Raw genomic sequence first — 19,054 nt, 5'->3', positions numbered from 1 at the left:
AGGAACAGCTATCAGTCTCTGTCTCCTCGCTGTTGCCAGTCCTTCTTGTTAGTTCCTTGTCTTTTTTCCCCAGTCTTTGTCTGGAGTATGTTTTGTTTCCTTTCATTTTCCTATGCTCTAATCCTGTTTTTGCTATTCCCCCTTTTAAAAAAAAAACATGAATGTTTCTCGTGGATGAACTAGCTTTTACTCTTTTGATTTGCCCTTCATTTTGCAATGTCCTTATTTTGAGAATTCAAGCCCCAGTCTTACTGATGGATGTGGTTTGGCTGGCCCTAAGGGTGAGAAGTGGAAGAAGTATTCAGCGTTCAACCTCACCCTCATCCTTACCTTATCTTGCTGCTGATTGGTTTGGAGTGGGGATGAGAATTCTTCTGACTGTTGAGTTTACACCTTGTCTATTTGATTAACAGCGGCCCCCAACTTGTGAGGAGCGTAGGGATACATTGATCGTCAGGTGGGGAGGGAAAGCACTTTTGTCCCCAACAGGGAGAATGGAGCTTCCTGTCCTTTTTGAGAATAGTTTTGGATTGAGGTTGATGAAAGCACTGTTGGGTTAATGTTGGAGGGTGGCATGGACTATAGTGCCTCTGCCATGCTTTTCATCATGCTCTGCACTACAGCTGATTGGCACTGAATGACAGAAAATAATTTTCCCCAACCCACGGTTTGGCTCAGCAGTTGGCTTCCGTTGAGCATCCGGGGGAAGGGCTAGTGAGGGATGGATGAAAGGGGGAGTGCTTTGAGTTCCTGACAGGGAAGCATTGTGAGAGGTTGAGTCACACAGCCTTTTCTTCTGCTTCTTATTTATTATTTATAGAGTGTCCAAACTTGTGCCAGGCAGCTAGAGAATAAATAAAAAAGTATGATCTCTGCCCCCCAAAAGCTGACAGTCTAATTTTAGATATGTCTCAAGGCATAGGAGTAACCAACAATACAGGGTGCTGTAGTGAGGTAGGACAAGGGTAACTGTAAGAAGATCTTGTAGTTACTCAGTTTGGGTATGTGCATAACTAATGCTTCCATTACAGTCCCACCAAAAGTTGTCTTTTAAATTAAAGCTTCTAGCTATTTATAATGGGTGGGATTTTCAGAAATACTTCATGTTAGTCTAATTCTCCCATTGGAGTCAATAGGAATTTTACCAGTGATTTCAATGGGAGCAGAGTTAGACTAACGCAGAGTGCTTTTGAAATCCCACCCTGCAGTTTCACAAGGGCAATATTCCTCAACAATAATAGGACATATTGCTGCCACAGCTTATCTTAAACCTGAGCATAGGGCCAGGAATGAGTGGGCCTGGCGATGCAGTAACCAGTAAATTACATAGGAGGCCTTTTTACGTTTAGTACGGATTAGAAGCACCCCTTTTTTGTACCCAATTCTTTGCACGAGGAAGGGCTGACTGGGGAGAGGAAGTAAGGGAGACGGGGTCTCATGTGATAGATACTAGCTCTGTCACCGAATGCACTTCTGGAAGGTGCTCAGTACTGCGGTGATGGGCATACTGCAAGAGCCTGAACTGAACAGAATTGGGTGGATTTCAGTTCAGAGCTGCTTTCCACTGGGGTACTCATCTTCCTGGGACCTGTTAATAACATTGGCTGAAGAGGTATGGACTAGTCCATCTGTTGGATAATGGTGGAGAATGAGCTTTCCCATTTTTCATCATAAAAGTGGGGCCATTTGTTGAAACCATCATTCGTACATTGAGTCCTTTATTTGCTGACCTTTCACGGGGAATGCCAAATAGGTTTTATTCCAATACTGCTAGTTTCTTTAATATTCCTCCTATATTATATTGTCCTTCTCTTCTCCCCTCAGTTGGTGTATCACTCTGTTTCTGAGCTGGCTTGAGGCTGGTACAGAAATAACACTGACTAGTACTGTAGATTCAAACACTGTGGTACTATTTAGTTTAGCTGTCCAACTCCAGCCTCTAACCTACGTGGGCCCCAAAAATGTTCCCACTATCATTTAGCGTGATGTAAACTTCCTTTTGGGACAGTTTGTGTTTTAATTGTTTTCCACAGGGCAGATCACTGTTAATTTGAAAAGTGGATCTGACACATGATGTGATTAATATAGAAACCATGAAGAAGTAATGGAGGAGATTTCTATACTATGGTCCTGGAGACATTTAAAATGTTATGTTTTCCAAACCTGGTCCATTTATAATTTCCAGTCCCCTCTCTCATGTAACCCTCCTGGTCAGCTTCAAACTCCACCCCTCAGGTGGTGAAGGTCCCCCCACAAGTGGTCTGTAGCTTGATTACTACCCACCTGGAATCCAGACTTGAAAACCTGATTTTACCTAGGTTGCAGCCATCCCATTGATCTGCTAGGATGAGACTTATTCAGTTGCTGATAATCCTCAATGACTGTCCCACTTGGAGGCAGATACCAAGGTACCAGTCCCCCTGTCTCTGCCACAAAGAGTATGATGCAAGAATACAATAAAAACCACTGACTTCCCCAGAATCAAATAGGGATTCTGTGACAAAGGCAAGGATAGAACACAATTATCCAGGGTGGCATTCAGTCACCTTCAAGATGAGACCGTCCTTTTTCTCTTTTCCTGCAGCCCCCCTGCCTCATTACTATACACCTCCCAACTTCTGCAGCTAAGGAAGGGATCTTTCAAACAACAGGCTCCTTCACTACACAACCCTGATTCATCCCCAGAGCAGCTCTGTACTGTGTACTGAATGAGACACAGGTCCCATGTTAAAAATAGTATGTGATCATGTAATTAAAGAGCAGGGGAACGGATTACATTGCACAGTCAGCCTTAATTCAGGCAGCTCCTAATTTTTGAGTGCTTGGCTTTGCAACTTGAGTTATACACTTTTAAGAGAGGGTTATGGGTAGGGCCCTACCAAATTCACAGCCATGAAAAATGTGCCACGGACTGTGAAATCTGGTCTTTTGTGTGTTTTTACCCGATAATATACAGATTTCACTAGGGAGACCAGAGTTTCTCAAACTGGGGGTCCTGACCCAAAAGCAAGTTGCGGGGGGGTCACAAGGTTATTTTAGGGGAATTGTGGTATTGCCACCCTTACTTCTGCACTGCCTTCAGAGCTGGGTGGCCGGAGAGTGGCAGCTGTTGGCCAGGTGCCCAGCTCTGAAGGCAGCACCCCGCCAGCAGCAGCACAGAAGTAAGGGTGGCAGTACCATATCATGCCACCCTTACTTCTGAGCTGCTGCCTTTACAGCTGGGCGGCCAGAGAGTGGCAGCTGCTAACTGAGGGCCCAGCTTTGCAGACAGCAGCGCAGAGTAAGGGTGACAGTACCCTACCATGCCATCCTTACTTCTGCGCTGATGCTGGTGGCGGCTCTGCCTTCAGAGCTGGGCTCCCGGCCAGCAGCCACCGCTCTCCAGCCGCCCAGCTCTGAAGGCAGCACCACCACCAGCAGCAGTGCAGAAGTAAGGGTAGCAGTATCACAAACCCTTCGATAATAACCTTGCTATCCCCTCCCTCAACTCCTTTTTGGGTCAGGACCCCAAAAATTACAACACCATGGTATTTCAGATTTAAATAGCTGAAACCATGAAATTTATTATTTTTAAAATCCTGTGACCATGAAATTGACCAAAATGGACTGTGAATTTGGTAGGGCCCTAGTTATGGGTGGAGGTTTTATGATATATAATTTCCCAGGTTTTTTTTTGTTTTGTTTTGTTTTTTTTTAACGGAAAAAACAAATTCTAATACACATGAAAAGGCCTGTTCTATAAACTTAGATACTGCTGAATATGTAGATGTGGCAGATTCTTTGACTGAGAGACCGGGCTAAGTGACTGAGATTTAGGCCTGCCACATTAGAGAGCTGGGTTCTAATCCCAGCTTGTGTAACATCTCGGTCAGGTAAAAGGGCTTGCTCAATAATAAGGGCTGTGAAGAGCACAAAATTATTAACACCCATAAGTGGGGGGATTGGATTTCTGATTGCCAGGAATTGGGTTCCTGACTGCCATTTGTGCCTTTGAAAAACTCTCCCTGCCTTCTCATTACTCTGTGCCTTTTCCGAAGTCAAAAGGTATTTTGATGGAGGAGCCATTTTTGTCTCCCTCCATAAGCTCAAAGAAAAAGTGGAGTCCTTTTGTCTCTGTCCTACCAGAGGTTCTGTACTGTGTAGCATGATGATGTATGGTGCTGGGACAGTGCATGTGTAATACAGACAGATGTTTGCAAGTTTTAGCAACCTGTCTTTAGCAAGCTGTACTGAGGAAAATACTGATGGGGCATCTTATAAATCAGACATATCTGAACAGACCTTCATGGAGACTTCAGAAAGCACCTCTCTAATTCCAGGGATTTCAAATTTCAAGTTACTGCAGCAAACCATGAAGGGGTGTGTGTGTGTGTGTATTTTATAAAATAAAACATAAATGTAAAATAATATACATATTCATGCACACACACATACATAGTGGAGTGTGTTTATGTGTACATCACCCTGGATCTCATCGAAACCCAAAACTGAATGTTGCCAATGCACTGTCTCTAAAACAGCTTAGAGAATATTACAAAACTTTCTAAGAAAAATGTGTCAGCAGTTGCTGTAGTTGCCACTGTGGGATTATGTGATTGCAAATGTGAGGGAAGGTAGACTGTGCAATCATAAGTAGGAAGAGACGGGGATAATCCAAGAGGTGTTCTCTCTGTTAAGATGCCGTACAAAATATGAAAAGGATTAAGAGTACCTAGTTAAGGGGCATATGCACAGTCTATGAGCCGGAAGGGCTCTTTCAGTGACTGGACTGTTTAATTGTCTGCACTTCTCAAGTCTTACTTAGAGCCACAATTCTTCCTGGCCTTTATGTAAGTCTGCAGTATGGGAGGAGGGTGCTCCAATGTTCTCAGTAAGACCCATGCAGAATTGCAGCCTCTGAACTCTGAGCAATCCAGGACTGCTCCCTCGCTAGCAGCTACTGCTCAGACAGACTCGTTGTGCCTTGAAGGGGTGGGGAGGAGGCAGAGCTGTGGCTCCACCTCCATCCCCCTATGCAGATAACTGTTTATGCTGAGAAACACTGGAAAGCTTTGTGTTTCGCTAAGGCAGATTGTACAGCTCCCTTAGGGTGACCAGGTATCTGGCTGGTACCGTGCTGCGCCCCTGAAGCGGCCAGCAGGTCCAGCGCCTAGGCAGGGGGGCCACAGGGCTCCACGTGCTGCCCTTGCCCTGAGCACCGGCTCCGCACTCCCAGCCACTGCGCACTCCTTCCCCCCCGCCCCCCCCAGCCTAGGACCTGGACCTGCTAGCTGCTTCCAGGGAGTGCACAGTGTGGTGCCAGCACAGGCCCACAACCTGCCTTAGCCCTCCCCCCCTGCTGCACCACTGACTAGGAGCCGCCCAAGGTAAGCCCCAATCTCGAGCCCCCAACCCCCCCCAAACCCATAGCACCCTCCTGCACCCTAAGCCCCTCATTCCCGGCCCCAACCCAGAGCTTGCACCTGCAGCCCAGAGCCCTCACCCCCACCTGCACCTCTGTCCCAGCCCAGAGCTCCCTCCCACATCCTAAACCCCTCATCCCTGGTTCCACCCCAGAGCCCTCACCCTTCCTGCACCCCAATCCCCGTCTCAACCTGCAGCCCTGTCCTGCAGTCCAAATCCCTCTGCCCCACCCCCCGTCTTGGAGCCTCTTCTGTACCCCAAACCTCTCATCCCCAGCCCCATCCCAGAGCCCATACCCCCAGCCGGAACCCTCACCCCCTCCCGCATCCAAACTTCCTGCCCCCGCCCAGTGAAAGTAGGTGAGGATGGGGGTGAGCAAGACACCAAGGGAGGGGGAATGTAGTGGGCAGGGGGCGAGGTCCTGGGGCAGGGGCGAGGCCCCGGGGAATGGGTGGGGTGTTGGGTTTTGTGCAACTAGAAAGTTGGCAACCCTGCTTACTATGAGCTGGGCCTAAATAGCTCAATTCAATCTTTAGTGAGAGATTAATAGAGTTACAGCTGAAGTGTTAGAAGATTGAAAGTTGCAAGCTGGCATGGAAATAGTCCGCACTGAGGAGCACTGCAGAACCAGGTTCTGTAGGAAATTGATTTTTATTTGACCAACTTATGAGCATGTGGCTATCACATACTGAGCCTGAGCTATAGAGTGTTTTGCTAAAATCAATGAGAAGTGTGCACCAAAGAGAGTTATGCTGGCCATATGTTCATCAATAGTTGTATGCAGACTAATCTTCTTTGTCCCAATGGAGTGCGAACTGTCTTGTGGGATGAAATCCAGGCACGCTTTCAGGTACTGGACCAATGTACCAGTATGGGGAGGAGGTGACCAGCCCTCTGTGGAGAAAGAAGTGGTTCAGGACTATTTAGAAAAGCTGGACGTGCACAAGTCCATGGGACCGAATGTGCTGCATCCGATGGTGCTAAAGGAGTTGGCGGATGTGATTGCAGAGCCATTGGCCATTATCTTTGAAAACTCATGGTGATTGGGGGAGGTCCCGGAAGACTGGAAAAAGGCTAATGTAGTGCCCATCTTTAAAAAAGGGAAGAAGGAGGATCCGGGGAACTACAGGCCAGTCAGCCTCACCTCAGTCCCTGGAAAAATCATGGAGCAGGTCCTCAAGGAATCAATTCTGAAGCACTTAGAGGAGAGGAAAGTGATTAGGAACAGTCAGCATGGATTCACCAAGGGCAAGTCAAGCCTGACTAGCCTAATTGCCTTCTATGATGAGATAACTGGCCCTGAGGATGAGGGGAAAGCAGTGGATGTGTTATTCCTTGACTTTAGCAAAGCTTTTGATACAGTCTCCCACAGTATTCTTGCCGGCAAGTTAAAGAAGCATGGGCTGGATGAATGGACTATAAGGTGGATAGAAGGCTGGCTAGATCGTCGGGCTCAACGAGTAGTGATCAATGGCTCCATGTCTAGCTGGCAGCCGGTATCAAGCAGAATGCCCCAAGGGTCGGTCCTGGGGCCGGTTTTGTTCAGTATCTTCATTAATGATCTGAACGATGGCGTGGACTGCACCCTCAGCAAGTTTGCAGATGACACTAAACTGGGAGGAGTGGTAGATACACTGGAGGGTAGGGATAGGATGCAGAGGGACCTAGGAAATTAGAGGATTGGGCCAAAAGAAATTTGATGAGGTTCAAGAAGGACAAGTGCAGAGTCCTGCACTTAGGACGGAAGAATCCCATGCACTGCTACAGACTAAGGACCGAATGGCTAGGCAGCAGTTCTGCAGAAAAGGACCTAAAGGTTACAGTGGACAGGAAGCTGGATATGAGTCAACAGTGTGCCCTTGTTGCCAAGAAGGCTAACAGCATTTTGGGCTATATAAGTAGGGGCATTGCCAGCAGATCGAGGGACGTGATTGTTCCCCTCTGTTCAACATTGGTGAGGCCTCATCTGGAGTACTGTGTCCAGTTTTGGGCCCCACACTACAAGAAGGATGTGGAAAAAATGGAAAGAGTCCAGCGGAGGGCAACAAAAATGATTCGGGAGCTGGAGCACATGACTTATGAGGAGAGGCTGAGGGAACTGGGATTGTTTAGTCTGCAGAAGAGAAGAATGAGGGGGGATTTGATAGCTGCTGAACCTGAAGGGGGGTTCCAGAGAGGATGGATCTAGAATGTTCTCAGTGATAGCAGATGACAGAACAAGGAGTAATGGTCTCAAGCTGCAGTGGGGGGGGGGGTTAGGTTGGATGTTAGGAAAAACACTTTCACTAGGAGTGTGGTGAAGCACTGGAATGGGTTACCTGGGAGGGGCTGGAATTTCCTTCCTTTGCAGTTTTCAAGGTCAGGCTTGACAAAGCCCTGTCTGGGGTGATTTAGTTGGGGATTGATCCTGTTTTGAGCAGGGGGTTGGACTAGATGACCTCCTGAGCTCCCTCCTAACCCTGATATTCTATGACTCTATGATTCAATGCTCTTTATTAGCAGAGTTCCAGCATTCTCCTTTCCATTTTAACAGCTCATGCACTAGTCTAATTCCTTCAGTGCTGAGGATCTAAGGTTATAATTTGGTGGCCTTAAAAAGACACATAATTAAATCTCTCTCTCAGTGCTTTTTAAACCACTAGAGGTTAATAAACATAAACCTCTCTAATTTGTTTTCTCATCATTTGCATAAAAACACTAATTATTTCAGGGCTGCAAACCTTCTTCATAGGTTGTCATTGTCTGACTCTGGTCCTGTTTCTTTTTTCTCAAATGTTGTTACAGAAGTTTGCTTTCCAAAAGTTTTGAAGAGACTTCTCTGATGTGGAGTCATTTATTATTAACAGTTTTCCTGGATATTTTGTGTCTTTGTGCATCTTTCTTTAAGGAAGTTGTTTGATTTCTTACCCGGTGCCCCTTAATGACCAGAAATAGAAGACAGGATATGTATGCCCTCTTCTCTCTGTTATTGTTGTTATTTATTATTTGTATTACTGTAGCACCTAGGAGCCCTAGTCATGGACCAGGACCCCCTCATTGTGTTAGACACTGTACCAACATTATGCTGTTAATGCACATCCAGATTTCCTCCTACAGTCTCCGATCTCAGTCTTGAATGCTCATTTGCTTGCTTCTTCCATGAATACATCCTTGCTCTTTTCATGCACCCCTTTAGCCATGGAATAATATCCTTACATTCTTTTGTAAGGCTTAATCCTCCTCCAAAGTCTCTCCTCCTTCAGATCCCTACCCAAGACCCAATTTTGCTGTGACACCTAACAAAAAGCCATCCAAATAATGGTGTCTTTGCTGTGTGACAGTTGGGGATAACTGACGTTACTTATTATTTTAAAACTTTCAGATGATTTGGAACCTTCAGAAGCCATCAAACTGTGCAATAGCTAACTTAGATACTTCTATGATCCCTTTTTTTTCATTACCTGTTGCACTCCCCATCTCCATTCCTTCCTTGTCTTTGTCACATTCATGGTATCTTGTTTCAGATTAGATTAGATACATGTATTTACTGTATGTTTGTACGGTAATGAGACCAGTAAGACCTCCCCCAGTCTGACCAAGATCCTTGGGAGCTACAGCAGTACAAATAATACATATTGATGCTAATTTTTGGCTTAGATATAACTTTCTGTGTAGCACCTCTCTTATATAAATCCATCAATTTGTTTTCTGTACCTTCTGGAGTTCTTTTTTATGTGCTTTCTTTTCATTCTGAAGCTGCAGGAAGTAGGCTGCTTTATCACAGCATCTTCCAACTTTTTCACTGTCGCTATATTTCTTCTTAACAGGATCACATTTCATGTATTCTTCTATTGCAGGAGCATATTCCTGATAATGTTGTTGATATATGTTGAGAGAATATTTTAGGGTATTACCATTCTAGCAGGTGATATACTCTACTCCGTTTATGTAGATGTGGTTAGCTTCCTCTGAGTCAATATTGTCTCCTTTATATCTCTGTAGCCATTGCCTGACCAACCTGGAGTTCTTGCACCTAGGCTACATGTCTGCCTTGTTGATTGTGAATGCATTTCCCCTTTTTCTGATGTGGGTTTGAATTCTGGGATCTTAGCTAGGGATTGTACCATGAAGCATACTTTCTTGTCATATATATGACATTCCTTTTCAAATGCTGGATAACCCACCACACCTTTTGTGGGTGTTTTGAAATGCAGTTTTACCTCCTGAGACTTAACTTGCTGGTACCATGGGCTTACGTGTCTTTAGTATACATACAGGTTGTACTTTGCTTTTCATCCAAGGGCCTGGACCTCTCCCACTTCCTAGATCATGCAGAGCTTAAAAGCTGTCCAGCATGAGCTCTGGCTCAGGGGCTGTTCCCCAGACCCTGAGTGATGCACAGTTTGCGTCTTATCTCATAATCCAGGCCAGCAAATGTATGCATTCTTATTGGTGTAATTTGGCATAAAAGTTGGTCCATGTCTCACTTGCCTGAAAACTAATATTCTATATACCTTGTTTATTTCATTTTTAAATAGAGGGGTGGTCAGTCAGAATACTAAAGTCTTTTTCAAGGATATCTTCTCTGCCAGGTGTTTTGCTGGGCATGAGTTATAAAATGGCATTTACCATCTTTCCCATGTAGTTTAGCACAAGTGCAACTTGCCATTTTGGACTTGCAATTTGAACTGCAGCCAACAGATTTCTAAACCTTCTTGTTCATTTATGTCATCATTAAACAACATCTCCATCCTGATGGCTCTTAAATGTTGGCAATAAAATTAATGCCATGCTGTTTTTCTCTTGGTTTTTGTGGATTTTGTTTTGAGGTTTTTGAACTCTTTTTTCCCCTACTTGCACCTTTATATTGTTTTCTTTTCAGCCTTTTATCAACATTATTGCTGTCTTTTTATGTTAAATCTATGTACTTTTGTTACTACAGCTGTTGTTAGCTGTTTCTCTTTAAAGCCTGAGTTTAGGAAAGAATACTTTTTCAGGACAGCTCATGTACATGTGCGTGCTTAAGTTCCATTCAAATCTGTGCTTGATTACTTTTCTGCATAGAAGCCTAAGTGCTTTCCCATATACTGAGTCTGTGTACCATTGCTTATATCAAAGATGCTCTCAACAAAAATAGCCATTGCACTTTCAGTTCTGGAGCCATAGCCATGCTGAAAGCAGTTTTACTGGGGGTGCTTCATAGTACAATAACATTTAAGTGTTTAAGGAAAAAAAATTCACTGGGGGCAAAATGGAAAGATTTTCATTCTGCAAAATAATCTGATTGTTACTCTCACTTTCTGCATGAAACCAATAGATGACAAAATGTTATACTTAGAGATTGTTTCTATCCCCTCCCCCTCTATATGGTTACAGCATTTTCCATTCATTGAAATTGTGATGCTATTGTGCTCTTTGCAGTCCTATGAGATATTCTTTTTATTTGCTAGCTATTGTGCCAATACTAAAATGCTACAGGAATAATTGCCAATTAAATTTGCAACATAAAGCTGAAATACTAACTTAACCAGTAGTAATGCTTTCTTAATTAAAATTTTATTGAAATCAGAGCGTTTTGTGAAGGCGGTAACAGTTGTTCTTTGTTCTTGATTTTGGTTATTCAAATACTCTATTTATCAGTGCCCATCTGTGACAGATCATGTTTATATTTACAGCACTATTCAACCTTATACCAGTGGGACTACGAGTTGTCGCTATCCAGGGTGTAAAGACAGGGTTGTATATAGCCCTAAATGGAGAAGGTTTCCTCTACACATCAGTAAGTAGCATGCTGTGGATATTTTGAATTCTTTTGACACACATATCCAAAACAGAAATCTGTACCGTAATGAGACATATCTCACTTACGATAAGTCCTATAGAAATTAATAGAGATTAAATCAATATGTTTTTAGAGTCTCTAAAAATTGCTCTAAAAACCTATAGAATTTAACAGAAAATGATATCCTTGCTGTAGAATTTTCTGAAAAACATTCTGTAGAATTCTATAACAGGGATATATTTAGCTACTGAAATCTGTGGGATGGTTTAGTAAAACTACAGATGGGTTTATATTTTCAGTTAAAGACTCTAGAACTTTTCTGTAAATCTGCAGTGCCTTCATTACTGGCATGTTGTTCAGGATCTAAAACTTGCTACAAAAGTTAGTTGAATGATTAATGTTTAGTAAAATAAGGTACTTCTGTAATGTAATTTACATTCCTGTTATATATCAATATATTTTCATTGTGTGTATCACTATTTTTTTTTCCTAATGGCTAGGAATATTAGAATTGAAACATCACTTGCATTAATAAAAATATTATCATATGATTTTAAAGGATTTTGAAAAATTGCTCAGTAAGAATTGCATGAAATAATACAGCCCTGCAAAATGGCCAAAGCTAAAAAAGTTCCTTCAGGCAAAATAATGCTGCTAAATAAAATATCTTAAGATATTTCAAATAAGTTAATTCTAATCAGTCAAAGTGTGGTGGTGGTACAGCTGTGAAAAGCCTCAGTGTTATATAGGATTAACTTAATGACAGTATTAACCAGGTGTTTAAGAATTTTTTTCCCCACTGTAGTGGATGCTGTTTTCACACTGTATCTCATGCTCTTTACATTTCTTATGTCAGATGATTTTCCAGTCCACACTGAGTTAAAATATAATGCTTTGTTTCCACTGTGCCTTGAGAGGAAATTAGGCAAATTTTGTTTCTATGCCCTGAAGGAAAGTATTCTATTTCTTTTAAATATGTGACTGTCGTTGAAAAGTTAATTAGAAGGAAAACACTGTTTCCTAATGTTGAATGTCAACACCAAGAAAAATGTCTAATCATAGTTTGTCTCTGGGATACCCCAACAAATGTGATGTGAAAGATTTATTTTCTTTAGTGTGTCACAGAAAAATATAACACAACATGCAATATCTCCCTGCAGTGAAGACTAAAGCACTGTTGGCCTCCCATTTCCTTAAGGTTTCATGTATATGGAATTCATGTCATGGAGATTATTTTTTCATGTGGTAACAATGCAGTATGAATATGCTTCTGCCCACCAGTAACGCCACAGTGCTCTCATCGCTTCCTAGTGAACGCTAAAGAATGTTTCCAGACGATGTGTTCATTTCAGAAAATATAGCAGTTTAATGGCTAGGCTGTAATTATGGAGAGTGGGGAAATCTACGTGGCCGGATTGTGTCACCCTTTGTTCATGTATTACTCCAAAAATAGTCCCACTGAAATCACTGTGACTAATTGCTACATAAGGTACTAATCAACATGAGCAAAGATGGCAGAATCCAAATCTTAGTAACTTTGAACCCAATCCTGAAAACACTTGGCTAATAAAAGTTGTGTATGTGTATAAGTCGTCCCATTGTATAAGTAGTCCCATTGACTTAAACAAGACTAGTCATATGAGTAAAGTCATGGGCATGTGTAAAGGTTTGTAGGTTGGCCCACTATATACCCTATATTAATTGGATTTTCAGAACTTACGATTTACATGGGTATTTCTGTTGTTATTGACAACATTTATTAATTGCTTTTTGCATGCCAGTGTGTGTGCATTTATTTTATTTTTTACCATTTTCTATTCCATTGATGTTCCTTAGGGAGAGTGGCTCAGTTTGTCCCTCTTCCTTATGTAAGGCAAGGGAAACAATACATATTGTGTTGGGAAAGTACTGTTTACTCTTTTTTCATGTAAATATGAAATCAAATGGAAAACATCATTTGCAAAGATAAACGAAAATAATACAGCATGCAGTAGAAGAGTCTTTAGGATTAACACATGCCAAAAACTATCTGAAAGTGACTGTTCTTTATTTCATAGAGATGAGAACATAAGAGCTGCCGTACTGGGTCAGACCATGGTCCATCTTGTCCAGTATCCTGTTTCCAACAGTGCTCTGTTCTAGAACTTTAGGGGGAGTATATACTTCAGTGCAATTATGGACCAATCCACCCCTTCTTCACTCCTGGCTTCTGGTAATCAGAGTTTTAGGGCCTCCCTGAACATGGGGTTTCATCCCTGATCATCTTGGCTAATTGCCATTGATGGACCTATCCTCCATGAATTTATCCAGTTCTTTTCTGAACCCGGATATACTTTTACCATCACAACATCCCATTGCAATGAGTTCCACAGGTTAGTTTATGATATTTGGTAATCTAAAGTAAGATTTAAAATGGTGATTTTAAAAATATATCATTGGAAAAACTCATGTCCATGCCAAAGTTCATATTAATATTTTGGGGGTAAGAATTATTATTGTGTTTTCATTAATAGGAATTACATATTTTGAGAGTAGAGACTAATAAATTTGAAAATAAAAAATAAAAACGTGGAAGAGAGCACCTGCTTCAGAAAAAAGAGTTTGTCCTCATTTCATTGGATAGGGGATTTATATGTGTATCTGCCCTCGGATCCAGATGAAGATATACTGTGCCCAGAAGCTGTGAAATATCACTCTCTGGGGAAGAATATTGTTGTCATAATTGTGAAGCAAACAATATGTATTACAATCTTCTTGGTGAGTTTTGCATTCTTTTGGCAATATTTTTCACCTACTGATCTCAATATACAGAAGTCATATTTTATATTATAGCAGCAATACTCATGCAGGTGAAGTTATGGTTGTGTCTGCAGTTCTTGTTTCAGCTTAACAAAAATCCTGGCTAAATATGTTATTAAGGTGTTGGACTAGAAACTATATTTCTTTGATGGAAATATATTAATTTGAAATAACATATAACAAATAGAAAACAAGCAAAAATGAACTGGGCCAAATTGCTGATTATGTGATAGTGGTCTACGTTGCCATGAGGGAAGGCTTGGTTTGATTAACTTGGGAAATGTGGTGAGACTATTTCACATCACCTCTCATCAGGTAAGCAGCAGCATTGACTGGAAGGGACTTATGTCAAGTCCTTCTCAACTAGAAGAATTATTGACCTGCCATGAGGCCATAGGATGATGAAGCTAAAGTAGGTTTAGAATGACCTTTTTTTTAAACAAAAACCAAAACAAAAAACAGTATTTTTGAGGTTCACTACCGCTTGGGTAAGTATTTATTTAACTAAATGATAGACCTGGAATCGGAACCCTCTTCAGCAGTTCAGATATGCTATCATTTGCATACTTATACAAATCAAACTCCTACTCCACACCAGTTGAAATTTGCTAAGTCAAAAGGGGGGAAATTCTTTAGAGTTTTGAGAGAGCGTTGGAGGATTCCTTAGGGGAAAATGTTTCTTTGAGACTCCACCACCTTATTCCCTCCAGGAGTGTGATATAAACAACTGGAACAAAGTATTGTTTGCAGCTTGGGGAGAGCAGGGGGAGGCTTACTTCAAAAACTGGGAAAAGCATTTAGAAACTTATATATATCCCTTAACATAGTAACCAGTGAACTTTTCATTTCTTATGTTTCTGTTGATTTGTGGCACAAGTCTAGTGTTGTTAGAATGTACTGTGTCTGGACTTAGTGGCAGTCTCCTGATTGTAGACACAGGTTACTGACCTTGAAAAATTATATTTACATACATAACAAAACCAGAGAGAGAGAGAGAGAGATGTTTCATGGATTCACAGAATGTTGGGATCTTAGTCTGAATTCTTCACTATCATGGAAAAAAAGGATTTTTCCACACAAGAACATCCTGTATTACCAACCCAAAAATCTTGCTACTTCCCGGTGGTTTAAAGTTCCCTAAATAGTTTTTTGTTCTATCTTTTCTTTTTGAAGGCTCATGACTCTGTGATGGGCTAATGAGATATTCAGCAACATTCTGCTGACTGGTGGTTGTAGTCTAATGCACTATAATTTCCAGCAGCTCACATTGCTGCTTTTAAGTCTGAGTACACTTTCTTCAAACACTCAAAAATCTAAAACTTACATTATTTTTATAATGGGACTAGATCTTACATTATTAAAGTCAAGAGGAGCAGAACGGATCCCTAAATTACTGGTTAGAAGGATACTGCTGTTGGATAGCCCACCAGACCTGCAAGGATACACAAAGCCTGCAGTAAGAAGATGGTAATGCAGGGCCTGACAGAGACATTTATTACTCTTCCTTTGTATTTTGGCCAAATCCTGCTCATAGTTATGCACACACAATTCTCACTGCCTTTATTGGATGTTGCACATTCAAATCTGGGGTTGCATTTTGGACAATAGTTTTACATTGGGTAGTGAATAAACAAGTGAAAAATGTTGCTATTAGTGAAAATCTGTGTTGCTCAACTCTCTTTCAAAAAAGTTAAGTTAGAGTTGAAGAGGGTGGCTCAGTTTTTCTGTTGTGCTTTTAGGATTTCCTGGTATGTGAATAGGCTCAATTCAGAAATGGACTGTATTGTGTTATTGCACCTATGTCCATTTTATGATTCTTGGTGTCCTGACAAGCCATCTTGGATGTCCTCAGGTGACTTTCTCCAAGAAGTAGTCTGCACGTTCGTTGCAGGGTACTGGGTTCCGGAGTTGAGTGGTTATTCTAGGTTATTCACTGTTTAGAATAGTTCAGCAGGACATTATTTAGTGGCTACTATAGTGGGAGAAAGGTGGGATTTCTTTGGTTCTTCCATGGCCAGAGTGTAGGAAAACAAAAATTCATAGATCTGGAGCTTGTCTGTATCTGTTTGTTTTCTGGCACAAGCCCTTGAGTCTTTTCCCCCATTTCCTCTATTGCAGGTGATTGGGGAAGAAGGTAGGTCTATGAATGAAATGGGAAAGGATGCTTCAGGGACAGTATCAGTGGCAATAGTTCGTTTCATCATGACTCATTCCAGGGACTTTTAGTGGGGTCAGTAACCTGCACACTAGACTTTCACTGGGTCCATGAGCTGCCAAGGACTGGCCATTGCCTAAAGATGGAATTGGTTCTAATCTCAGGCTGCAGGTCAGCCCAAGATAGTGATTAGACTAGACACTGAGGGCTTGTCTACAGGGGGAAAAAAATCCTCTAGTAGCTAGTGTGCAATTGCTTGTAGGCACTAGCTACTTTGCACTAACTCCCCATATGGACACTCTTCTGCACACTAAAAGTGCCTTTGTGTACAGTAGTTTACTATGTTTGGAGGTGTACTAAGCTAAACTGCCTGAGGGCACCTTTAGTGCACAGTAAAAGTGTTCCTGCAGGGAGTTAGTGCAAAGTAGCTAGTGCGCGTCAAATTCACACCCAGGCTTACTGCACAGTAACTGCCCTGTATAGACAAGCCCCTTTTCAGGAACTGAGAATGTTAGCAGGAAAATTAAAATGAATAAAAGAGACACATTACTAGAAATACAAAAGCTTTTATAAAACCAACCATATTTCCAAAAGCAAAGGTGGTCCATGTTTTTCTCTCTAGAATGATCTTTTTGTAAAGTGTGAATTTGATTTAATCTGTGTTACATTACACAGTTTTAATTTGCGCAAAAGCTGTGTGTATAATACTTTGCTGGTTGTAAGATAATAGTCTATACTGGAGCTTTCTGGAATTAGAGAAAATGTCAGTGCATGTTATCAGCATGTGAGTTTATCATATCAGTAGTCCCTAGCAACTCTCAGTAGGAAGAATCTTCGGCATGGAGGGTTTCTTCTGACATTTCAGCTGCTTTCCAGTGCTGAAATTGCCACTGTTTCTTTAAGTGCCCATAACTGACTTGTCTGAAAAGAACAATTTGCAGCCTCCAGGACATAGGTTTGTAGACAGCACACAGTGGAAGAGAATGAGACAGAGAGTAATCAATATTCTACAGATAATTTTCTATAGTATCTAAATCAAAGTAAAAAAAATATACTTTTGGTTCCTTAGATCCTTTGTGCTTTGGAATAATAATAATAATAATAGTGATGAAGAACCTCAAAAATTAGTACGACACTGAGACAAAATATTACAAGTATAATATTTTTCACAGTTATTATTTGTATTATTGTATTACCCAAAGGTCCCAACTGAGATCCATGCCCCATTGTGCTAGTCATTGTATAAAGAATCAGCCCTGGTGAGTTTACAATCTATATAGATAAGACTGACATGTTTGGGCTTGCTTGGCACAGTTTAGAGAATGGGAAAGTAGGTAAGCAGCAAATCCAATCTTGATCTAATTAACTTCATGATTGGCATTTCACAAATTATGGAACAATATGAGTCTTTATTTTCAAATTCTATAAAAGTTTATATTACATTTTAAAAAGGCAGTACTTGGTAACATACAGGAACTGCACCCAGGTAAAACATAAAACATGCATTAAGTCAGTGTCAGATTTCCTCCAGCTCTTTTGCAAACCTGAAAAGGACTTATAATGGGAAACAGTTGGATACTAGGGTGATGGACAGCATAGATATACATTTCTTTATACATTTCTTTGATGTATACAATTACGTCTTTAAAAATTCAATTTTCATTTCAGAAACTGTTGTTTATGAAAGTTAGGAGGTGTTTTAGATGGATGTCATCAGGTAAAAACATGTTTAGCAAATTCATAATATACAAAATCACTTGTTACAAATTCCTGGAAAATAGTTAAATTTGTAGTAACATTTTTGGAAAGAGTGTAAATATGTACATTTTGAACAATGTTCTCCATCCAGTAATTTTTTTAAGAGTTAGCTGCTGAAGGCCTTTATTTCGGTGGATCTCCTCTTCACAGTCTTCTTTTATTGTGTGTCTACTGAAAGGTTACTTGTATATGCCGTGTTACACATTATGCAACCCCATGCTCTGAGTGTCCCTAAGTCTCAGAAGCTGGGAATGGATGACAAAGGATGGATCACTCAATAATTGCCTTGTTCTGTTAATTCCCTCTGAATCGTCAGGTGCTGGTGACTGTTGGAAGACAGGGCTAGATGGACCATTAGTCTGACCCATTATGGTGGTGATTCTGCTCTTATGAGCTTTATATGCCTACTCAGAGGTTGTCTTCTCAGTAATTTCTCAGTGGACATAGAGCAAAAATATGTTACCCAGGATACTAATTAGCACTCTTCTTGGGTATCCCATGGTAGGGTCTATGGACTGAGCAGCTTGAAGGATAAAATACCTGCTCACACCAGAGGTGGTCCCTCCTGTTCATGATTGAAACATACTGGTAGGGAATGGGGCGAAGATTACACTGCTTCTCTCTGTTCTGTACCTATTCTGTGAGTATAAAGGATTTCATTATCCAAAGCTGTCAGTCTTAGCATCTTTCACTATTATTTAATGAACAAAGCCCCATTGTACTAGGTGCTATGCAAACACAGAGTAAGAGACAGTCCCTACCGCAAAGCCATGGCAGACACAATGTAGAGGAAAGGAATATAACATATGCACAGTGAACAGAGTGCTGTTTTGCAAATGACATGTTAGCACCACAGTTCTTTTTCAGGGGGTTATGCTTATTACATTTTCTGGGAGTTTTGTTAGAATGGGATTGGCTAACTGAAAAGACAAAGGAAGGAAGAGCGAACAAAGAAGGGAGGGAAATGCAGATGGGAGCTAGGGTGGAGGCTAAGCAGGAAGGACGGAAGGGGAACATGGAGGGCAAGTAGAGCGGGAGTGAGGTGAGAGAGGAGTGAAAGGAGTTTAGAGCTTACAGAGTTTCTGCTGAGGATGCTGGCTCCTGCCAGCTTGATTTTCTCTGGCAGCCAATGGTAGCTCCTCCTTGGACTAAAGTTCATTTAAAAAAGAAATCACAAA

At 41.4% G+C, this 19,054-nt stretch overlaps 1 protein-coding gene across 4 annotated transcripts in view; it reads left to right on the top strand.

The window, feature by feature from the left end:
* The window catches only part of FGF14 (fibroblast growth factor 14), a 637,878-nt gene that overhangs the window by 481,555 nt on the left and 137,269 nt on the right, over nucleotides 1-19,054 (top strand). For all 4 annotated transcript variants that reach the window (XM_074963197.1, XM_074963214.1, XM_074963209.1 and 1 more), the window contains one exon: nucleotides 11,058-11,161. In XM_074963197.1, the coding sequence (XP_074819298.1) occupies nucleotides 11,058-11,161 (104 nt within the window). The remainder of the gene's footprint in view (nucleotides 1-11,057; nucleotides 11,162-19,054) is intronic.

The sequence above is a fragment of the Natator depressus genome, chromosome 1 (genome assembly GCF_965152275.1).
Source record: "Natator depressus isolate rNatDep1 chromosome 1, rNatDep2.hap1, whole genome shotgun sequence".
Classification (NCBI taxonomy): domain Eukaryota; kingdom Metazoa; phylum Chordata; order Testudines; family Cheloniidae; genus Natator; species Natator depressus.
Note: the sequence above shows the minus strand (reverse complement) of the source record. Positions and strands in the feature narration are given on the sequence as shown.